Source organism: Muscardinus avellanarius, assembly GCF_963383645.1.
Source record: "Muscardinus avellanarius genome assembly, chromosome: 3".
NCBI lineage: Eukaryota > Metazoa > Chordata > Mammalia > Rodentia > Gliridae > Muscardinus > Muscardinus avellanarius.
Genome location: NC_137788.1, coordinates 56,079,330 through 56,103,724, shown reverse-complemented (window position 1 = coordinate 56,103,724; position 24,395 = coordinate 56,079,330). Strand labels below are relative to the sequence as shown.

General features: G+C 42.2%; 1 protein-coding gene across 2 annotated transcripts in view; it reads right to left on the bottom strand.

Moving 5' to 3' along the window:
• Positions 1-24,395, bottom strand: part of CACHD1 (cache domain containing 1) — a gene marked incomplete at both ends in the record, with an annotated part of 232,612 nt that overhangs the window by 57,830 nt on the left and 150,387 nt on the right. For both annotated transcript variants that reach the window (XM_080693401.1, XM_080693402.1), the window contains 4 exons: positions 1,183-1,332; positions 8,115-8,331; positions 9,749-9,893; positions 13,366-13,492. In XM_080693401.1, the coding sequence (XP_080549527.1) occupies positions 1,183-1,332; positions 8,115-8,331; positions 9,749-9,893; positions 13,366-13,492 (639 nt within the window). The remainder of the gene's footprint in view (positions 1-1,182; positions 1,333-8,114; positions 8,332-9,748; positions 9,894-13,365; positions 13,493-24,395) is intronic.

The following is a 24,395-nucleotide window of genomic DNA, read 5'->3' as shown; positions in this document are numbered from 1 at the left end:
CAGATGCTATTATTTTCATTTTGTAGATATAATGACGGCCTAAAGAGATGAAGTAACTTGCCACAGATGTCACTGCAAGGAAATAGAGACTGTAGCTGGGGAAACTGGACCGCAGAGCCTGTGTTGGTGCAGCACGTCTATAATCCCAGTACCTGGGAGGCCACATAGGAGCATCATGGATTCAGGAGCAGCCTCAGCCATTTGGAGACACCCTCAGCAACTTAGTGACATCTTGTTTCAGAACAAACATTAAAAAGGGCTGGGTATGTAGCTCAGAGGTAGAATGCTCCTAGGGTCAATCTCTAGTGCCATTCCCTCCCCCCTAAAAAAAAAAGAGAGAAAGGAAGAAAAGTGGAGGAAATAGCAAAATCAAGACATGCCTCTAAAACACAAGAGAAAGCAGTGGCCTTGGATCATGAGGGTAGGGGAGGGGAAAGGAAAGGGCTGAGAAAGCAAAGCAGCATATGATTTTGGTGGGGGCAGGGCATAGCGCAAAGTGGGAATCCAGCTGTACACAGGCTGAAGGACAGGCTGGATAGCAGAAGGAAAAAAGAGCATATTCTTGATTTGCCAATTGACTAAACCCTTTCAACCTGTTGTCATTTAACAGCAACACGGTCCATTATAATGAGTACCTAGAAGTGCCAGGCACTGTCCAAAGTGTTTGCTGTACACTCCAGCTAATCCTCGTGACAACCCTGCAAAGTAGGTCATTCTTATCTCCACGTGACAGCCAAGGAAGCTGAGGTAGAGAAAGCAACCGAAGAGGCTTCAGGTGGAAAGTCTGCAGGAAAAGGTGACATTCACAGCTCCGGCGATACAAAAGAAACTAGGCCAGTGCTTTAGTTTCCTGCAGCTGGAACCAGTCACATAAGTTAATAACCTCCACGCAGTATCAAAACCTTAGATAACTGAGACTATGAAGGAGAACTTGAAAAGGGAGCCAGGCAAAAAGCTCCGCCAAACCAAAGAAGTGGAGGTTTAGAGCAGTCGGCTGGACAGAGAGACGAAGAGAAAGGGACATTCCAACCTGCCCTGAACACCAGCATTAGGTAAAGAAAGCTGCTGGCCGCCTTCATCAAAGCACAGTTGCGGCACTCCTTTCTATTTTTTTTTTTTTTAAAGCAGCATCCACTTAGAGGGAACTTTCATCTGAAAGAAAGATCTCGAAACGCTGCCTACCGTTCATGAGGGCATAGGTGAGAATCATTACGGAGTTGTTCAGAAAGCTATTTTCTTCATTGATGACACGAAGAGTTGCCTTTTTATCTTCTTCCGAAGAGTCCTTTGATGTAATGCCAGCTGACAGGTAAATCACGACCATGTCTGTATCTAAACACAAACATACAAAGTGCTGTTACGTTTGGGCTGGGGCTGGAGGCGGCTGTGCGTGTCCTTCTTTATTTCCCCTGGACTTCCCCAGCCCAAGGAGCCGGCTGACCCAAACCTGCCGGTGATGCAGGGGGCTTTCATCTCCCTGTTTATATCTTCCATGCTATCCCCTTTGCACGGAGAGGCCCCCATTTCTCCAGTGGCAGGTAAAGAGGTTCTTGATGCATTTATCAGATAAAAGATTTCCTTTACACATCCTCAGCTGTGGTAATTTAAGCCAGTCCGAATGAAAACCTCTTCTGCCAACTGAAATGGAGGACTGCAAACATGTTTTATGTTCCCTCAGGGATGCAGGGCATTCGCACATTTGGGGGGACTAGGCTTTAGGGTGACAGTTCTTCCAGGGGCTTTTGGGGCATGCAAGGTGCTTTGACCCTATGCTAACTATCTCCAGGTATATTTTCATTTTGAAAACCCATCAGTGCAGCTGAATTTCAAGAAATATGGATGCAGGAGTCACATGCTCAGATCCAGCTCTGCTACTCCAGTGCTGGGTTGCAGTGGCACAATAAATGGCCGAATCTCCCTATAGGTACGTTTCCTTGTTAATAAAATGGGGCAGTGACAGCTTTGACTTCCTAGCGTTACTGTGAGATCAGGTTGGTTAATTTAACTCAAGGGTATAAGCAAAAAGGTGATAACATAAGATGGCCAGAGAGGAGAGAAAGAAACCTCCACACACACACACACACACACACACACACACACACACACACACCCTTCCACTGGCCTGAAGGAGCACCTAGAACCCAAAATTAAAATCACTCTCCACATTGGGCTGATAGCTAGAGTAGCTAAGAAGTAATCTGAGCGCAGTGGGAAGAACGTTTGAGGAGTGGACTGATTCAGAGATGAAGGTGATGCTCTTCCTGCCACTAAAGTCATCCAGGCGGAGGCTGAGAGACCACGTTAGAAGAGAGCTTGGATTTTATGCTTTCTAATCTGAGGTTTTAAAATTCAACAGATTATTATTCTTTCTTTTTTTAAATTTTATTTTGGAACAGGGTGTCACTAAGTTACTGAGGCTGGGCTCGAACCTGTGATCCTCCTGTCTTAGATTTCCAAGGACTATGATTACAGGTGTGCTTCAAGAGATATTTTTAGGACAAAGGCATTCAACCTCTGAGCTACACCTCCAGCCCTATTTTTTTATTCTTTATTTTGAAACAGGGTCTCACTGGGTTGCAGAGGGCCTCACTAAGTAACTGAGGCTGTCCCCGAACCGCGATCCTCCAGATCTCAGCCTCCTGAATGCTGGGATTACAAGCATGTGCCACCACGCCCAGCTGAGATTCTTTTATTTTTTATTTTATTTTTATTTTTATTTTTTTTGGTGGTACTGGGTTTCCTGGAAGCCCTTCTACCTCTGGGCTACACTCCCAGACCTATTTTATATTTTTATTTGGAAACAGAGTCTCTTAAACCAGCGTGGCTGGCTTTGAACCTGCGCGATCCTCCTGTCTCCGTCTCCCAAGTGCGGGGATTACAAGCGTGCGCCACCACGCCTGGCTAAGAAATCTTTAGGTTGTTCCCTCAAAGAGCCCGCCTCCTGATATCTGTGTCCTTGGGGTGGGGGCTGGCTCCCTCTAATTGTGAGATGGGCTCAGGGACTCACTTATGGGGAATGGAATGAGATGGGCTGTCAAGACCAAGGTTAGGTTCTAAGAAGACTGCAGCACCTGCTGTGGGTTTTCAGGGTAGTCAGCTGGCATGTTGTGGACTGTCCTCATGGAAGCAGTGAGCCCTCAGACCTGAAAATCCTGTTGGCAACAATGGCTTTAGAAGTCAATCCTCCCTCCCTCTAAGATGTCAGCAACCGTTTGACTGCAACCTCACAAAAACCTTGATCCAGAGGCACACTGCTATGTAGTGTCCAGATTCCTGATCTATAATAACTATGAGATAATAAATTTTTATAGTTTTAAGACGCTGAGTGTTAGGTGATTTGCTCTGCAGAGATATTTTACAAATAAAGTTCCCCTTAAAATCACCCTAACAAGTAAGAGACAATACTGAAATTTCTTTCACTTTGAAAATTTTCATTTTAGATTTTGAAGGATTCATTATTATGCATAATTAAGTTGTCAGTAAGCTATATCAATATTATAGACAATTAAATGGAATTTGATGAAATCTGATTCAAGGAAATAATTAATTGCAATGTGGGTCTACTTATTAACACTTAATACATTAAAGCCAATTTTGATACTTTAACAATTCTGCAATGAACATTAACTACAAATGTAAATTTTACTATGTAGTCTTCAGAGAGTAGAAAATGAGTGCTGATACAATACATATAAAATATTTATATGCTATATATGTATATTATCTTGAGTTTGAGAAAAATTCTTATCTTAAACTAGATGTTATTTTTTAAAGTTTTAAATACATTCCTGTAAATTATTTTCTTAGGATCCTGAATATCTCATTTGAGCTTCAGAATGAAAACAAAGAATCAAACCAACCAAACAAAGAAAAATACTGTTCTACTTCTAGAGAGTGGGATATAGCTATACTGTGAGGCAGATGCATAGTATGAGACAATCTACTTCTAGAGAGTGGGATATAGCCATACTGTGAGGAAGATGCATAGTATGAGACAATCTACTTCTAGAGAGTGGGATATAGCTATACTGTGAGGCAGATGCATAGTATGAGACAATTTCTTCATGGGAAAGGTGCCATGAAATTCCTGGACATAACTGTAATGATCTAGAGGTCACTACTTTGGGTTTTCTTATGTAGGCTTATGATTCTGAATTACACTGTAATCAAGAGCTGGTTGTAGGGCAGGGGATCATGCTTAGAAAGCCAGAAAGCCAGCAGGCCTCAGGTTCCATTAGCAGCAAAACAGGTTTTCTTTCTACCCAAACAATAAGACACATGTTCTACAGGTATCCTCATGAGCTGAGCCGAGGTCCTAATCCACTGCTACTCCATACTCGAGCAAAATTATTTTTCCATTCTCCGTGATCAGATTTGTCAAATTTTATTTTATTTATTTGTATTACTCATCAGGATATTCTCCTCCTAGTCATGTACTTACAGGAATTAAAAACTTGGTGCTAAGTAATTTAGGAATAGGTAATTATAGTGACTTGGGGGCAAAGACATAACATGTAACTGGAAGACAATGCATCAGCTTTTCCATCTGGGAAGTCTCTCTCTGAGTCACCAGCATATCTTGGAGTTCATACTAAAGGGCAAAAGAATCTGATCCCTGATCATACAGTACAATTCTCATCCTAATCATCTTACTCCTTCTGCTCTAAAACAACCCTACAACCAATCACTCCCTAAATTAACTCAGAATGAACAAACTAAAGGGGGTTAATGGTAGCAGTTATGGATCTACTACAGGACTGAAGAAGAACCAGGACTGGATGATAGTTTTGATTTTCTGGTTGGTACAGAGACAATGAATGCAAATCTACAATGAGTTATAACATTCTGATTTTATGGTTATGAATGGGGGTGGATGCTTTACTTTTATACACAAACTAATCCTTACAACAGTCCTAAAAGGCAGGTCTCATTAATTTAAATAACTTCACCCATGGCACCTAAAGCAGTACTAAATACACAGGAGATGCATGGAGTAAAGAGAAGCAGGGATGCAGAGGGTGAGTTACTAGGGAGAATATGCAGACGCTTCACTTTGCTCTTGCCCAGGCTACTAGCGGTCCTTTGCAGTCTTTGGACTTGAGGTCAATTTATGGCATCTGCGGTTATCTGCTTTAATTTAGCTGAAGCTAGAAGTCGCATAGAAAATGGAATGTAAAGCTAGGTATGATGGTACATGGCTATAATCCTAGTACTTGGGAAGTGGAGACAGAAGGATCACAGGTTCAAGACCAGCTTTGGCAACTTAGACTCTTTAAAAACATAAAAATAAAAAGAGTTGGAGTGTAGCTTAGAGGTAGAAAGTCCCTGGGTTCAATTCCCAGTATTACTCCCCCAAAAAAATAAATTAAAGAAAATGGAATATCATAATAACCACAGCTACTGTTATTGAATTCTTATGATGAAAACTTGGATTTTATTATCATCTCCAGATTATAGACGAGGGCTGGAGAAGTTCATGAGGCTAGAAATGTTTTAGAGTAGCACACTGGTTGATACCCAGAACCCATATAACTCACCAAGGGACTATATAGGTGCAGCGCACCCTACAATCTCTCCTAAATGATGTTGACAAGGCGGATTCCTGAAGTCATTCTTCATGCAAATTAATTTGTATTCCTTTTCTTCATCTCCCAGTAGAAGCAGTAAACTGGAAGATGATGAGCTGATCCTTAAAAACATCTTGGTCTAAAAAAAGGCTTCTCTGAGCATTCAGAAACCCATGACATGAAAATCTGTCCAAGTCTTTGATGGTCAGTCTTCTGGCCATGATTTTGTATGCCAACATTAAGAAAAGAAAAACAAACATAAAAAAAACCCCAGAGGAGTAATGCATCCCAAGCTTCTGTGAACACCTGGTGCAGGAAGGTTTGTGAGAAGAGTTTTTTTTTTTTTTTTTTGGTGGTGGTACTGGGGTTGGAACACAGAGGCTTTCTACCTCTGGGCTATACTCCCAGACCCTTTTTAAAAATATTTTATTTGGAAACAGGGTCTCACTAAGTTGTTGAAAGCTTCACTAAGTAGCTGAGGCTGGCTTCAAACCTGTGCGATCCTCCTGTCTCAAGCCTCCCAAGTGCAGGGATTACAAGCGTGCGCCACCATGCCTGGCTAGTGAGAAGAGTTTTAATTTGGTCTCAACTCACAGTTTTCAAGCTGGAATGCATGTCAACATTGGAAGATCAAGGGATTTTACATTAAAAAAAATGCAGATTTCTGGCTTCTCTTACATCAGAAGGTCTGGCAGCACTGGGCAGCCACTCCCACATGGCTACAATAGACTGAAAGTGGGGACAGTGGCCCCTTGGTGGAGTGGGCACTCTCCCGCTTACTGTGTTCTCTTCTGATTCTCACCACCATTTCCCTGGCTTGCATGACCCACATTTGCGACCTGGGCCCTGTAGCCATCTGGGTTTGCAACTACTAGTCTAGTATCTCTCTCCATTATTTGAACAGTATAATAATCAAAATTGGACTTAAACTCGAAGGATGGTTTGTAACTGAAGAATTAAGTAGAAATAACACTCTGAAAGGTAAATGGCATCCACTGACACACCAATCTTCCCTGTCCATTAGCCCCACTAAACTGTGGGCAACTTACCGCTCTGCTCTCCTGTACTACTAGCCTATGGATAGCAGGTGCTCACTAATGCTGGGAGGAGATATTCTAAGATGATCCAAAGGACCCATAGTCATGTATCATCCTCTTCATGTGGTGGAAACTGTAACTTGCTTCCAACCACTGGGAAATGGGAAAGGTGATGGATCGCACCCTTATGACTATGTGATATAGCTGGTGGAGATGCTGAATCTTGCAGATGTTATCTAAGGTCCCCAGTAAATTGACTCCGATTTAATCACAAGGGGAAATAACCTGGCCAAATAAAAAAGGAGAACTCTTTGTCACTGAGCTACCTCCATAGTCCTTTGCTTTTCATTTTGAGACGAGGTTTCATTTAGTTGCCCCCGCTGGCCTCAAATTTGCAATTCTCCTGCCTCAACTTCCTGTGTTGCTGGGATTATAGGCATGCGCTAACCCAGCCCAGCCCTAACACAAGTTTTATAGTTGCAAGGACATGGATTCTGCCAACAAATGGGTGAGCTCAGACGAGTCCTCAGAATCTCAGCTGAGAGCACAGCCCTCGGGTAACATCTGGTCTGCAGCCTTGTGAGGCCGAGTAGAGGACCCAGCCAGCTAAGCTGTGCCTGGACTCCTGGCCCCTGGAAAGTGTGAGATAATAAGTGTATGCTGCTATAAACTTCTAACCTTGTGGCGATTTTTTAACAAAGAAAGACAAGACTGTTACTCTGTCTAGCATCATTAGTTATAAGAATTACGGTAGCCTCCTTCTTTCAAGGGCCCATTACGTGCCGGGCACTATGCTTGACGCTTATCAGTGCTGTCTCAGTTTAAATGCTGACACATGGAAGAACTTGAAAATGTATTCTTTAAATCTATCTCAATAGGATACATTAATATTTTCAAAAAAGAAAACGAGAAAAGAAAAAAGCGACAAAGATTTTCGAATATAAAAAAGGGGGGAATGAAGTAGATTCCTTTCAGTGGTTTCAAAGCACAAGTCCCATTTCAAATGTCCTTTCCTTTTCTCCAGCATGCATCCTAATTCCAGATTTTCTTTAATACATGAAAATTGAATTAGAGTGCCTTTGTACATTTGAAGGGCCGTGTTCATCTAAATGACAGCTGGGAGGAGGGAAGAGAGATCAAGGCAAGGGTTCCTGCAGCCCCCTTCCCATGCACATGCGCACACACAGGCATCCACTCAGAGTGCAGAGCTGCCAATTAACATTGAAACGGATGGGGGGATTCCCTTGAGAAATGAGCGAGGACATGTTCTTAATAAAGGGGCAGGAAAAGCAGGCCCCAGGAGTCAAGAAATCGTGCACAATGACCAACTTGGACTGGAAAAGATGAGAACATTTAGTAAGATTGAAGAAGTGGATGACAAGATGTACAATTTTATCCCAAATCAACTTTGTAAAAATCTCTCTCAACGTATTGTAAGCTGTTGACAGCACATCCCCGTAGGCCATCTTTACCTATGATGTTTATAGATCTTTGGAGAGAATGCACTTACTGGCCTGGAACCTTGTGTTGTTGCTTGTGCTTCGAATCAACTGGAATGCCTTTTGAAATCCCATGGCGTGCTGGGTGGGGCTGTCTGAAGCCTTGACACTGCTCACGAAGGTGGACATCTTCCTTTTTGTCTCGCTGGTGGCTGGAGACAGGAAGGTCTTATAGCACTGGTCTAGTGAGCAAGTCCTGACGGTATCTGCCACAGTCAACACAGAAATCTGGGGGAAATAGAGAGAAGAAAACCCCTTATTCCACCATTTAGAGGATTTTTTTTATTTTTTAATTTATAGACAAGAGTCCCACTGTATTGCTCAAGCTGGTCTTCTTCTTCTGGACACCAGCTCTTCTTCCTCGCTGGCCTCTTGAGAGTTGGGACCATAGGAGTGCCAGTTTTTACTTAACAGAAGAACCTAACCAGTAAGATGGACTAAAGAACAGTTTCGGAGTTTAAAAATAAATGCCCAGAAGCCCACACTTGTAATCCCTGTGCTTGGGAGGCTGAGACAGGAGGATTGCACAGGTTCGAAGCCAGACTCAGCTACTTAGTGAGGCTCTTAGCAACTTAGTGAGAGCCTGTTTCCAAAGAAAAATATAAAAATAGGTCTGGGAGTATAGCCCAGAGGTAGAAAGCCCCTGGGTTTCACCCCTAGTGCCACAAAAAAAGCCCAGAGACAGCAATCCATCAAACTTGAAAAGAACTGGTAAAGGGGCAGGCAGAGAAGAGTTCACATTTTTTTGTCCCAAAAGTAACACTGCAGTAATTTGCATGTAATATGAAGAAAACAGTAAAACACCAAGTTTACACAGGAAAGAATTTTAGCAAGGGCTCAGCACCTTCATTTTCAAATTGGAGGTAGGAGTGAGGGTGGAGAATGGCAGGCATGTGTTTTAATCAGTTGGGTTAGTGAGTTAAGACCTTTGGAAAGGGAAAAGTCATAATGATGAAGCAGAAAATATCCACAGGCAAGAGATTATCATTAGCTATATATGTACTTATCTCTGCAGTGTCTTCTGAGATTAGCAAACCTCTAGCAGCTGCCCCTTATCCCTCACTTTCCATCAATCTTGAAATAAAGTTCAGTCATCCATCAGCATCTGAGCCCTCCCTCCACTTTCTCTACAGCATAATCTCCCACAGGAAAGCCCAGCTAATGAGAAACATTAACAGGAGCCGTAAGGAAAGTCAAGACTTACCTTGAAGGTGATGCTGGTTATAAAAGAGGTTTTTGGACTGGCAGTTGCTGCCTCAACTATGAGAATAAAAACTAACCACTCTCTTTTCCCAAAGTTTTCTAAAAGATGGACGTAAAAAAGATACAGGCATGCTTGGCTTAATGGTAGAGATATGTTCTGAGGAAGCAAAGCCTGGCAATTTTGCCATTGTGTGGACATCACACACTCTGCTCTAACTGCATTCTACATAAGTAGTAGACTCTACCGAGACACACCAAGATGGTACTGTCTACTGTGCACCTAGGCTAACGTATAATCTTAGGGGACTACCAGCATGTACGTGGTCCATTGTTGACTCAAGTGTTATATGGCACCTGCCTGTACATCACAGAACAATGAAATAACTTTAAAATGACATTCAAGGAGGGCCCATGCCATAGAGATTGCTAGGATAACGGTCACCTTGTCATGTTCATCGATGGCACTAAGGATGACCTGAGCAGCGTCCTTGGCGATCTGAAGCTGGGTGTCGGTGACGGAAGCCCCGTGGTCTAGGATCACGACAATGTGTTTGGACTGCGGCCGGACAGTAGAGACGTAGATGGGTCTAGAAGGAAAGAAACCCTCTGGGGTCAGTCCCTATATAGGGAAGGGGCTTAACACAACTGTGGACACTACAGAGGTGCGGGTGTGCTGGTGTCTAAGCGTTCTTCAGGGACGGTATGCAATGGAGATCAGCATGAAGGGAAAAACCAGATTCGTGTATTAAAAACAAAAGCTCAAGACACAACGTGTGCCTGTAAGACTGGAATCAGGAATTTCTGGCTTTAACGGTGAGAGCAACTGAGGCAGAGTTTCAAAGCAAATGCTCAGGTAGGTTGGTTCTTTCGGTATACTCAAAAGTTACCTCTCACCTCTGCATGGCCATTCTGCCCATCATTAGCTAACTTTTCTGCTACAGGAAAGAAATGAGTGGCCCCTTGGGCTGCAGAGGCCAGCCAAGATGGAGAACAAAGTTCACTTGCTGGGGCTGGATTCTTTTTGTGCAGATTCAGAGTGAGACTTGGCTAGAATCAAGGCAGCCCATAACCTGTAAGCGTACTTAGCAAGTTATTTTTTTTAATGTACTGCCCTAAAAGTATATATGTATATGTATATGTGTGTGTGTATGTGTGTGTATATATATATATATATATAAATATATGCATGTATGTACATAGATACTTTTATTGGTGCATTGCAATTATGTGTCACAGTGAGGTTGAATGTGATACAAACATATATGTAATAGCATGTGGTGCGATTCCCTCTAGAACCCACCCCACTCCCTATCCCTTCCCCAAACATCTTAGTGATGCCTTCATATATAATAGACACAGTGCTATTTGAACGGTTTCTTTCAAACCTTTCTCTCTCCCGACCTCCTTCCTCCAATCCCTTTCCACTATTCTACTGTTATCTCTTCTTATTTATCTGAAGTTATTTTTGTTTCCTATTTTCTCAGTAGCTTCCACATATGAGAGAAAAGATACAGCCCTTGACTTTCTGAGATGGACTCATCTCAGCCTAATATTCTCTATTTCCATCCATTTCCCTGAAAGTGACATAATTTTGTTTATTGTTGTGGTTGAGTAAAATTCTACTGTGTGTGTATACACCACATTTTTGTTACCCATTCATCTGTTGCTAGACACCTGTGTTGGTCCCATAATCTGGCTATTATGAATTGTGCTGCTATAAACACAGGGACCAGAACCACCACATGACCCAGCTGGGCAGTTTTGAATAACAGGTTTGGTTTCTCTCTTCCCATATAAACACTTTTGCTAAGAGGCTCCTTTCTTTTCTGTGCTGAAACAATCACACAGGTCAGGCACCAAAAGGGCCCCTTATCCGCACATTTAAAACCATGCCATCAAAATTTGTCCAGGCCTGTGATAGCTCTTCTTCTTGCCAGTTTTTTTTTTGTTTTTGTTTTTTTTTATTGGCCAACATTAAGAGAAAGGGGTTGGGGAGGAGCCACAAAGGAGAAATGCCTGGGATCAGAGCAGCCTTCTGCTAATGTGCAGTGCAAGAAGGGTTGTGAGAAGGGGTTTAATGAGTTCTCTATTCACAGCACTAAAGCTGGAACAAATTAGGGGGAGTTTAAGCAAGCAAATCGGCCTCAAGAGAATTCTCTCCTTTATTGATACTCCTAAAACACTAGATTTTTTCTGTGAAATGTTAGATGCCAGTTGAGTCACAAAAGCTTGGATGCAAATTAATATAGGCAAAGTACCAAAAAAAAAAAAAACCAAACTGAAAATCTGGCTAAGTTTATACTAATTGTTCTCAAGCCAAGACTCCTGTATTAATACGCAAGCACCATTATATTTTCACTAGTCAGTACCACTGAGCCAAGAGGGAAATGGGGTAAGGAGAATCCAGGAGAGGTGGCTACAGAAAAGACGGAACACACCTGACCATCCCAACACGGGAGACTGGGTTAAATGTTTTAACTTTTTCAGTTCTCCAAATGGGGAGAGAGGATTTTCTTTAAAATGAAACACTTCCTTGCTTCCAACTGCACTCACACAAGTGAAAAACAGGCTATGTCAACAGTGCTGCGCTAAGTTGCTCAAAATGCTTTCATGAGATACATAAATAGTAAGAGTTGGGTGTGCAGCTGGGAGGTCATCCACACAGTATGAGGCAACTACCTGCTCCTTTTAAATGCTGCTTTGCTCTGAAACCCACCCACATTTTCAAGGGATATAGAGACCTTCTTGCAAAGACACCAGAGGATAGCAGTGAGGCCAAGTACAGAGATGGGAAAAACAATCAGTGGGCAGAGAAAGTGGTCATATAGCTCAGGAAAGAGAGGCTCAAGGGTTAGGTTAATGCTAACTTAGGTTGGAGATGGAGAAGAATCTTCCAAATTGCCTGGTATTGGTAAGTGCCCCTTTGGGACAAGGTCCTGCTCTCCTTTTGGATTAGCCCTCACAGGTGCTCTGTTAGATACAGCATGCCATCGAATCTACCTTCTTGAAGAAAACGAGAGTTCCATGGTTCATGACAACCTTTGCTCTCCAGAGATGAGCCAAGTAAAGCCAAAGTCTGGATTCTGAGTCCAGGCTCCAAGAGTGGCTGGGGGACTCAAGTTCCTACTAGAGTGTCAGGGGAGGGAATGGAAGAGACCATACAAATCACAAACGACTTTCTAGGAAATGTATTAAAGTCTTTTCCTTGGGGGAAAAGCCCAGATAAAATATTAAAGGCAAGATGAAGGGGCGCTAAAGTGATAGCTTATTTAGACTCCAGAAAATGGAGAAGTGAAAGTGAGCCTCTCGTGTTGACTCCAGATGTTCCAGCATCAAACACCTGATGCTGCCAAGGGGAAACTGTCGGCTCAAAGGGAAGACTCTGCCTTGGGGCTTCTGCAAATTGATGAGCCTTGTCATACAAATGATCTCACCATACTCTCCCGCTGGCTACCACGTACCATCCCAACTCATTTCCGTAAGGAAAACGGGATGGTAGTCATCTGCATCCCAGTGCATTCTGAGCAACCTTAAAACTTCTAGGAGTCAATCAAGACTGTCATGAAAGGAAGGGAAATAATGACTCAGGAGCTCTATTGCAGTGTATTACAATGTTAAATTCTAGAGCTGTGCTGTAGAGAGGGCGCCACCATTTATGTTTCAAACAACACAAAGCTCAAAACATTCTAAGTGCTTCAAACCAGTTAACCTCTTTAGTACATAACTGTTTTATTTGGCTCATTAGTTCCTTAAAAGCTCTGGACTTTATCAGCTGCCCTGTCCCTAACATTTCCACATCCACATGTATCAAATGGTGAAATAATTTCAGAACAAGTATAAGTTTTTAAATCTATATATTTGGTACAGAGATGTGGGTATAAATGAGGAGTCTAAACAGTCTATACTTCATGTAGATCACTTTTTTTTTGGTAGTATGAGGCTCAAATCCAGAACTTAAACTTGCTAGGCAAGTGCTCTACCACTGAGCCACATTCCCCCAAACCATTGATTTGATCACTCTTGAGCAAAATTAAAAATTCAGGAAGCAAGCCAACCTACCTACTGCGATGCTCATAGCTGCCCTTACACCGGAACTTGTGTGCTGGGAAAACTGTGAAAATTCCTTCTTCGGAACTGAAATACTGCCACTTAATTCCAGGGTTGGATTTCAGGTTGTCTGCAAGAACTGGAAAAGTAAGGAAAATGAAATATAACCACCCAATGCACAGGTGCATGCAGGCCTGGCTCCTCAGGCATCTGTTCTCCATAAACTGCTTGTAGTATGAAGAAATTCCATGAGATAGGAGGCTGTAAATTTTCTACCAAACATTTCTTTCTGTACCTTAAAAATACCCTATGAATAGAAAATGCAAAGTTTCAGCTAAGGGAAGCTATTGTTCTTAACACTGCAGTGTGACATTCTATGCCCTGGATTCTTTTTCCAGCACAAATGATTCATTTACATGAATCTCTTTCCTCAGGGGGCTGGTGGCTATTGGGCTAGTGTACACTTGCTAGCTTAGATACATTCTAAAACTGTGGAAATGATGATGTTCACAGGGTTGGTTTCCAGAGGGACCAGATCTGTGACTCTGACCTGACTCTCACTTGTCTCACTGCACAGGAAGGGAAATAGCGTAGATGGGCCTGAAAAGGCCAGAGCCATAATTGTTTGGATGCTGTTACTTGCAGAATGATAGAATGATTCCCTTGTGCCTTGTGGTGGGAAAAAGGCTTTCAGTTGTTTTTATATCATTTCATCCATTAACAACCCTAGGATGCTGGTAGTATTATTATTCCTACTTTGGAGTTGAGTTGACAGATATTCTTAATGAGTTTAAGCAATTAGCCAAAGACCTCCTCAGTAGATGGCCCAGCTGGGGTTCATACCTGGGTGTCCGGGTTCTCTTTATACCACGTGCACTGCCCCCTTCCTGCTGCCCCCAATCTGCATCTGCTGTCCCCTCTGCCCCAGGGCTACCCACCCTCTGTGAACAATCCTGTCTCTCAACCCCTATGAACCTTTATTTTTCTATAACCCTTTCCTACAATCAGCATTCTTTCCCCTTTAAAAACTCTTACACCCTTTTATTTTGTTCCACACCAAATTAGTTGTTTATTTCAGACTTACATATAGATCGACACTTTATATGCCGCAGGGAGTACAAGGATGAGCAAAAGCCAAGTGTAATCGCGAAAGAGACAGAAATAGAGCAGAGAGCAGCTCGATGGGGGCGGACTCTGAGAAAAGTCAAAAGGAAGGAACAATTGAAGTGGGCCGACCAAGGATACAGCTCCTGATGACCACGGGACAAATTAAGGATGAGTTTCTATGGCAGGAGACAATGACCCTGACAATGATAATCGACCTTGACCTCCACTGTAGACAGGAGGGCTTTCACACAGGATAGTACATTTAATTTTTACAAACATAATATTTGGTCCAATTTTCACAATGAAAATCCTGAAGCTAAAACGTGTTACATGGTACTTTACAACATCACCGAGATTTTTTTTTCACTGAGCTTTACCAACATCTGTAAATATCTTTTTATTTATTTATTATTTTGTAGTATGGGGATTAAACCCAGGGTACCTCTGGGTTACACTTCCAGCCCTATTTTTAAAACTTTATTTTGAAACAGGGTCTCCCTAAGCAGCTGAGGCTGATGGCGAACTTGAAATCCTCCTGTCTCAGTCTAAGCATGTGTCACCACGCCCAGCTAGAAATTATCTTGTTTAATATCTTTCTCTCCCTCACCACTCCAGTTAAATCTTCAGGTCTATACAAACAGGAACTTGGCTCTCCTACCCAATGCCAGGCTTAGAACAATGTGCGCACTGTGAACGTCCAGTGAATATTTCTTGAACAAATGAATATCTACAGCTCTCTGACTCCAATGTGCTTTGTCAGCAAATACTTCTGCCCCAAATACAAAAGGGTGACTCATCGCAACATTATCTTTTTATATCATACTTAACATCAGGGATTCAAACTCTGCAATGGGAGATGTGAAGATCAGCAGCATACGTATAGCGGTGGTTGTGGTACCCTGGGCAGTCCCGTGATGTGGTGTGACAACGATGCTCCCACCTCCCTCCTTCCATGCATCACAAACTCCAAGAAGGGAAGACCCTGGTCTGCTCTGTCTCCTTAGCATCCAGTACAATGCCTGGCCTGCCATGACGGCTCATCATGCTGGTGAAACCCTGGATTCCTCTTTGATGTAGGAATCTCTGGCTTCAGGTCAAGCCCTGCTCTCTCTAGCTCACTGAATCTCGATGCCCACTTGGCTTCAGATCAACTCTTCTTCATTTGTTCTTGGTGTACCATGGCCAGAAACTGCTAGGTGGGATGGAAACAGAGACCAAAAAGATCAAATTCATATCAATAGAGATAGACTAGTTGAGAGAGATCAGAATTAGACACTAAACCTTATTTATCAGAGTATCTGATTAAAAGCTTGGATGAGGCAGGAAGGGGGTTCTTCAAAGATAGGAGAGATCTAGCTGTTGTTGTTGAGAAGGTATAGGGGACCAACACCGAGTGAGAGGCTCCCACCTGCCAGGCATCATGCTAGGTGTGTTGTTGGGCTTTTGCAATTCGGGCACGTAGCACGAGAACACAACTGCTTCCCACTAACAGCACAACGATGCGTAAGGGTCAGGACATGAGACCTTGGCAGTAGGATCACTACAAGCAATGCTGACTTAGCAAGACAGGAGGCTCTCCACCTCATCAAAGGACAACCCAGATAGGCGCACATCATTTGCAGTTGCCCTGTATAAAGTGGGACACAGTGACAATCTGTTTAGGCTCCTGTCCCTTCCTCCATTTGAGTGAGGCTTGCTCAGTATGTTTAAAGTTTTGTTTACTTAGCAGACGCCTTCCTGCCATTAGCAATATGTTTTTTTGCGGACTGTCTTTTTGAGCTACGGCAAATATTTTGATTGCTTTCCAAAAATTAACAATTGCGACAGCAATTAAAACATGTGATTGATGTTAAAATGCAAGCTTCGTCTTTTCTCCTGGTAGGTACAGATGCAGGTCTGGTGTTAGAGCGGCTCCACCTGTCACGGGAACCATTCCAAAACACAGATCACTCACAAAGGCGCTGGTCAATATACCTCTCATTCTGTGCTGATCATTAACTTTCCAAGAAGAAAATACTGAGATAACATGTAACTGTGCCATAAAAGTGCCACACAGTGCTGCCTCTACCAAGCTAACCGTTCTTCCAGGGGCATATGCCCAGGGTGACCCAGGCTTATCGCAAGGTCTGATGGAATGAAATTGACAATCTACCTTAGCAAATATCTTCCAGGCCTGGTGCATGACAAACCTCGTGCTAATGCTCCACAGAGGCCATTTTATTTTCCCTGCAATAAACTTGAAGGCCACAGGTGTTTAAGTTACATTAGAATGAGGTGGACTCCAAACACTCAGGGATACTTTAGACTTCCCAGACATCTTGGCTCCTAGCTGGTTTGAATGACTGGTTCTTAGCATAGCCACTTTCCTCCCATCTGCATAGTGGTTGAAATTTTCAGTAAAGGGTTAAATAGTGGTATTTCTGGCTTTGCAGACTACACAGTCTATGTCAACGCTTTTCAACTCTGTCATTGTAGTGGGAAGGCAGCCCCAGGCACTATTAATGAATGAGTGTGGTTGTGTGCTGATAAAAGTATATTTGACAAGCTGGGCGTGGTGGCCCGTATCTGTAATTCCTGTACTTGGGAGGCTGAGATAGAGAGATCACAGGTTCAAGGCCAGCGTGTGGTAATTTAGTGAGACCCTATTTCAAAATAAAAAAAAAAAAAAAAAGAAAGGGCTGGGGGTATAGCACAGTGTTAGAGCTCCCCTGGGTTCAATCCTTGGGACAGTAAAAAAGGAGGGGCAAATCAGGTTTGGTCAATGGTCTTCCAACAAAGTTATGCAAAATGTGTTGTATTAAGGACTTTCCACAGTCTTAAATCTTTTAAGTTTATGAGGGTACATTGTAGATACACATTGTGATGAGATTCAAAGTGATACGTCCATATATGCACACAACATCCCTGGGCATATTTTCCTTTGCACCCCCTTCTCCCTCTCCTCCCTCCCCAAAGCCTTATACTTTTTAGAAATTATTACCCTTACATTCCCCATCTCACCAACATACATACCAAGAAGCTGCAGCCCATTTTGCCTCACAAAAGTCCTAAAAATACAAATTATGGGCTCTAAGTCACACAGAGAGAAACAGGCTGAGAAGCTTTTTTTTTGACACGTTAGAGGTTTCACTGAGGACAAGAAGGGACGCAGGGTCAAGCCAGTCTGTGATCACAACGCGCACCTCTTTACCACGCTGGGCAGCTTGCCCTTGTCAAGGTCATCCCCTGCAGGGTAAGGCATGCACACCGGAGGCGCCTGGCTGATGTGAGTGTGTGCAGGCACCTACCAGGCTTCCTCTCGCCTATCTCCTGGGGTGTGAGGTCTTGACCTTGGTCTCACATTCACACTTTCTCCAGGCACCCAGCTGACCCCACCAGAAAAAGGCAAACACTGCCTTTGGAAGGAAAAGAAAGCTGCATGACCTCATTTAAAAGTAACATCTGTAACAATAAATAGGTTCCAGTGAAACTGTTAAAGGGGGAGCCAAGGGGACTGAGAATGCTTTAAAAATAAATCAGGATTCACACAGTGCGTGATACATTTGGTCTCACCACAAACTCCTTTCAGCACTGTAGCATATCATCAGGCCAGGGGATCTCAAATTCTCCTGCACAGGATTCCTCTGGCATCTGACTAAATTTCATCCATGTTTTGGTACTATCAGAAGATGAGGGCTATGATAGTAACGAGACCCCCAGGACCCAGAAGTAATCTCTTAATATGGTGTCCAGCCCTGGAAGGCCCCTCTCTAATCTGGATATGGAGGTGAATGAGTCTTTGTGTCCCTGCAGGCAGCTCAGAGTGGCTCTTCCATTCATGAGTCAGGCACATGTTCTGGCCACTTGGGCTGGTGTCCAAACAGGGTCCTAAACACTCATTCTTTTCTTCCGTGCTTGAGGTTGTTCAGGGAAAAGGCAGGGCAGACGCCCAGCCTTTTGGCCTACGACACACAGCATCAGGTGTGAAGCTATTACTGCTCTGGGTTCTCTGTATCTGTCTGAACTGCTCTACAGACCTCCCCCAGAGAGACCCCAGAAACAGGCAATACACCGCACTTTCCTCACTGAAGTCTATGCCTAAACTTGAAGTTGCCCTCTGAAATCTTTTGGTGAGTTTTCCCCTTCTCCCTTCTTCTACACAGTGTTATTATTGTTAAGGGTAAGTTCTAAGTTCCCCCCAGCCTTCAGATTCCAAGATCCTCCAGAGCTAGACCTGCATCTGACTCATCTCTGTATCTCTGCTGTAGAGATTCCCAGTTCTCTTCATATCCAGCCATACATTCTCTAAGAACTGAGAGACTGGTGTCAGTAGCACGGGCTAAGATGACCTGCACTTCTGCTTCATAAATTCTAAAATCTTACTTTCCTTGAATGCACAATCCAATTAAAACGAAATGAAATATTTGACTATATCAATATGGCAACAACAATAATTTTAAATATGTTTTACAATGTTATCCACTCCCTTCTCCAAACACCACCGCCCTCTTGAGAAAGTTTGCCAATACACCCAACATAGAAATCGACAAACAGACAAAGGGAGAGATTAAAAAAAAAAAGATTGCTCATTGGATATTTCATGGCTCTATACATGTCAAAATGTATTAATTTTGCATCATAAACAGGTGAAATCTTGTGGATGTAAATACCTCAATAAAGCTATTTTGATAATAAAACAATCAAAGTTATTGAGCATAATCCTAAAGTTGCATGTATGGTGTGCCACTTTTCTTATTTATCCCATAGCTTGTCTGGATGTGAAAAGTATTTCCAAGGCCATATGTTAAAGGCTTGGAAGCCATCTTGGTGCTACAGGGTGGTTGTTAGCTGGAAGATGTAAGTCACGTCACTGGGGGTGTGTCCTCAGAGGGTATATTTTGGCCCTGGCCCTTCCTCTCTCCCTCCTCAAGCCCTTTCATCATCATAAGGGTCTATCTCACCATAGGCCCAGGAACACTGGAGCCGAGTGACCAAGGACTAAAATTTTGATCCCAAATAAACCTTTCCCCTGTAATAGAAAGCTAATTGACACATCCATAAGTTGGGTCTTTCTCCTCATTCCTTTGTATGTGTGTGTGCTGGGGATAGAACCCAGGATATTCTACCTCTGAGCCACACTCCAGCTCTATTTTTTATTCTTTATTTTGAAACAGGGTCTCACTGAGTTGCAGAGGGCCTCGCTAAGTAGCTGAGGCTGTCCGCGAACTGCGATCCTCCGGTCTCAACCTCCCAAGTGCTGGGATTACAAGTGTGCGCCACCGTGTTGGGCTCTTTCTCCTCATTTTACAGATGCAGAACTAACTTACTCAAGGCCGTGGGGGCAGAGCTGTGACCCACTCTGGCTGAGACTGACTCTAAAGCCCTTATTCTTTCCAGAACACCACAGTACTTCTGTGTGTAAGAAATACACAAATATATGTGGAATGAATTAGCGACCAGCAGATTAAAAAAAAAAAAAAGTAATTCTTGAGAGGCAAAAAAAAAAAAAAATATATATATATATATATATATATATATATATATATATATATTTATTTTTTGGGCAGGTGTTCTACAGGTTACAGATGGGAGCCTCCTGACTCATTTTGCTTCACAATCAACTTTGGTAAAACTAAGAAAGTTATTTGTACATGGGCTAAGCACTACATTGTACTTTTGATTTATTCAACTTGGTATTTACATAAAGAAAGAAGACCCTGACATGTCAGAATGAACTGGGAAGGAGTAGTCACAGTTCACGTCTTATCTCAAGTTTCACAAGCAATCTATCTACCTTAAACTTACTCTCTATAGAGTAACCAAAGCACCTGTCTAAAATGTAAACCACGTCTCAGGTACATGGATGGAACTGGAGACTATCACGCTAAGTGAGATCCGTCAAGTCTCATAAAGTCAAGGGTCATGTTTTCTCTCATAGGTCGATGCTAGAGAGAAAATAGAAAGCCAAAGGGACTTTTGCAATGAGTAGAATAGTGGAAGAGGATTGGGGGAGGGAAGGAAGGAGGAGAAAAAGGAGGACTGAGGAATTAACACTTCAAATAAGGCTACCTCCATACAAGGTTTCACTACCAATCCCACTGACATCTGTGGGAAGGGAGGAAGGGAGGGAGGGCAGGTATATGAAAGAAAATATACCAATTGATGGCTACAGGTACATTTGTATCACTTTGAGTTTTATTATGATGTATAATTACATTGCACCAATAAAAGCCATAAAGAAAAAGAAGGTAAAGGATGAATGCCAACAGGATGAAAGTATAGATGCTCCTTGTCTTACAATCAGATCACATCCAAATAAAACCCATCATAAACTGAAAATATTGTAAACTGAAAACACATTCATACATCAAATCTACCAAGCGTAACAGCTTAGCCTAGCCCACTTTAATATACTTAGAATGTTTGCATTGGTCTATGGTTGGGCAAAATCATCCAGCATAAAGCCTATTCTACAACAAAGACTTGAACATCTCATGTACATTCCCAGATGGACACTTTCTAGATAGAAGATGGAAAGCAAAAACTCGAAACACAGCATCTAAAGACACTGGCAACCTAGTATACCATAGAGCATGGTATAGTTGCTCTTAGGATCACATAGCTGACCAGGAGGTGTAGACCACTGCACTGCCCACCATCATGAAAGAATTTTGTATTACATATCACTATCCCAGGAAAAGATCAAAATTCAAAGTATGATTTTTACTGAATGCGTATCACTTTCGTGGCATTATAAAGTTAAAAAATATAAACTCAGACAACTGTGAGTCAGGGACCACGGATTTATAACTAGTGAGGAAGAACAAACTTTCAAATAGCTTTCACAAAGTTTATGGGGGGAAAAAAGGAGAGCAACCTCACTTCCCATCAATTTATGAAGGCATAAGTCAACACTGTACAAAATGTCCAAGCATCTCAGGAAATGCTATTTAGATGAGCGTGATGAAGACAACATCCGCCTTTAACAAATGAGGAGCCAGCACAGGCTGTGGTCTGCGACGAGTAAGAGCAATAAAAGGATGTGTTTTTCATCTAAAGTAATAAGATAATTATAGAAGCAATTATAGATTCTCTTTTACTGGAAGCTCTTTAAGGAAGAAACGAAGTCTAATAGCTTAAAAGGATTTGGAAAAAGCGCTGCGGACCATCAAGAGACCAGTCAAAGTCATGGATAGTTCTAAAATTTTGTTTTTGAATTTTGCTTAAGATTGTGACTGAGAACTGTTGGATTTGGTCACAAGTTCTGGACAATCCTCCTCCCACCAACTCTAAGACAGAGGACATTAACATTTCCATTACAGCGAGAGAGTTCACAAAATATTAATGATTTAAGTTTATACCAAGATGTGTGTGTGTGTGTGTGTGTGTGTGTGTGTGTGTGTGTGTGTGTGTGTGTGTGTGTAATACTGGGGGATTGAACCCAGGGGGCATTTAACTCTGAGCTACAGCCCCAGCACTTTTTATTTATCTTGAAATAGAGTTTTGGTACATTGCTGAGGCTGGCTTTGAGCCTTAGATCCTCCTGTCTCAAATGCCCAAGTATTGGGATTACAAGCATGAGCCACCACACCCAACATTATATAGATTTAATGGTTGGCCTATGCTGTACTTTGGAAATGGTTTGAGTATGTCCCTCAAGGGTTCATGTGTTGAAACTGAATCCCCATTGTGAATATTATGATAGAAACTTAATTGTACTATGGTATTTAGAAATGGGGCCTTTGGGAGCTGATTAGGATTACACAAACTCATTAGGGTGAAGTCCCCATGACTGAATCCTGGTGGCTATGTAAGAAGAGAGAGAAGAAAAAGGAAGATGAGGAGGGAAAGGAGAAGGAGAAGGAAGGGAATGGGGGGAGGAGGAGGAGGAGGAGAAGGAGGAGGAGAAGAGAGAGAGAGAAAGAGAGAGAGAGAGAGAGAGAGAGAGAGAGAGAGAGAGAATGAGAATGAGAGAGAAAATGAGAGAGACCAACAAATATAGACACACACGTGTGCTCCCTGCCCCCCTACCATGTGACACTGTGTGCCACCTCAGGACTCTGCCAGGAGGAAACCATCAATAGGTGTAGCCCCTGGACCTGGGACTGGAAGGGTGAGCCAAAATAAAATCTGTTCTTTTTAAGTTCACCTGCCTTGGGTATGTTATTATACAACAAGATAAACTGATACAATAAGTAACCTTCCACAATTTGGAAATCATGATGAGCATACAATAGTATTTTATCTTCAGCAACCATTATATGTGATAACAATAGACATTGTTTCTTTGGCAACAAAGTCAGGAGTATTGCAAATACACTGTGGATTTGTAGTTTAGTATATACTTGGATCAAAGGCTAGTGAAAAATAAACATCTAATTTACTTAACATCCAAAGTCATGAAGACCTTAATTCTACCCAGGGGCCCCTTGGAAGGGGATCATATCTATGGCCACCAGGTTAAGTCTTTACCCTAAGCAATATTGTCTTGCTGCTCTTAATATTCATATAGATTCGAAATTGGCTTACAAAGGAGTTTCATTATAAGGATAATCCCCATAGTTGCCACTATTATGAAGGTTCATTCCTAAATAGCTACATGTAGGGGTTGGTGAATGTGAAGGTATTGTTTCCAAAATCAATATTGTTTCCAATGTCGCTATTTTATGCCAATAAAAATAAATTTACAACAACAGAAAAGACCAAAATTCTTCTAGAAAGGCAAACACTGATAAAAGATTGGTTAGATATGGTGCTGCCAGCCTGAGCCTCTTTCTTTGGACCTTCTCTACTAACTGAGAATGCCCAGGGTGCCACATAGATGGCAGTCAGTAGGGGAGGGAGAATTAAGGTAAAAATTACAATGGGTCAAGCAATGCTGTAGGCACTCTACTTATATTATTTTGAAATCTTATAGCAATGTTTTATAAAAATAATACAAACAGGGTCATAGTATGAAAACTGAAGCTGAGACGGGAGAGGGGATTTAACCATGACCACGCACTTGTTGAAACTCTAGGAGGTAAGATCTCATCAGTGAACCTAGCTAGTCGCCTAGATTCATTCCTCATTCCTGCCTTTCAAGTACTTATTGAGTCTTGACTTTGTGTAAAGCATGGTCCACGGGTTTATCTTCTGTTTGGGGGCCTGGAACACGTTTGACTAAACCAAGAGAAGATTTTGTGATTACCAGAGGGAGCAAAGGTGAGCGGGTGCCGTGGAATGAGGGATTCTCACACCCGTTTCTTGCGTCCATCACATTCCTAGCCCAGCTCACAACAGGCAAGGCTCTTGAATAAAGGAGTTCTTTTCTTTTTTGTACTATCCAACAGAATTATATAAAATGAAAACAGGTTTCCTACCAAGGACTATACTCTCTGTGTATGGACTTTAGTAAGTTGACTTTGTTTTTAATAATAGCTATCCTAATTCTAAACAAAGACCAATAATTTTATAACAGCCACTGGCTTATTTTTCTTCAACCACAGTGTGCAAACTATTGTCAGATAAGCAGCTTAAAAAATATGCCTTTCTTCTTTTCAGGTATTCTTTGCTTCCCATTCATTGTGTTTGAAGATCCCACAGCATCTAGTATACTAAACTCTTTGAGGACCATTCTAACATTCTACATCTAGCGGGTTCTATGTCATCACCATCTCTCATCAAAACAAAACCTATGCATGCTTCACACTCTCCAAATCCCTTGCTTTTAATGCTTAAACCATCACATCTATAGGAAAGAGATGGATTACAAGCCATTTGTAGTTGGGTTGAGACTTTAGTTTTTTCTCAACAATATTACTCACCAAAGGAGATAGGGAAAAAAAGATAAATGCTTTAGTGGAAAGCTTGATAGTACCTACTTTAAGATCTCTAGGCTTTCTACTTTCCAGCCCAACACTACTCAGTCAAATATACCCAGGTGCCAAAGAGAAAATACAAGAGCTGTCCTAAAT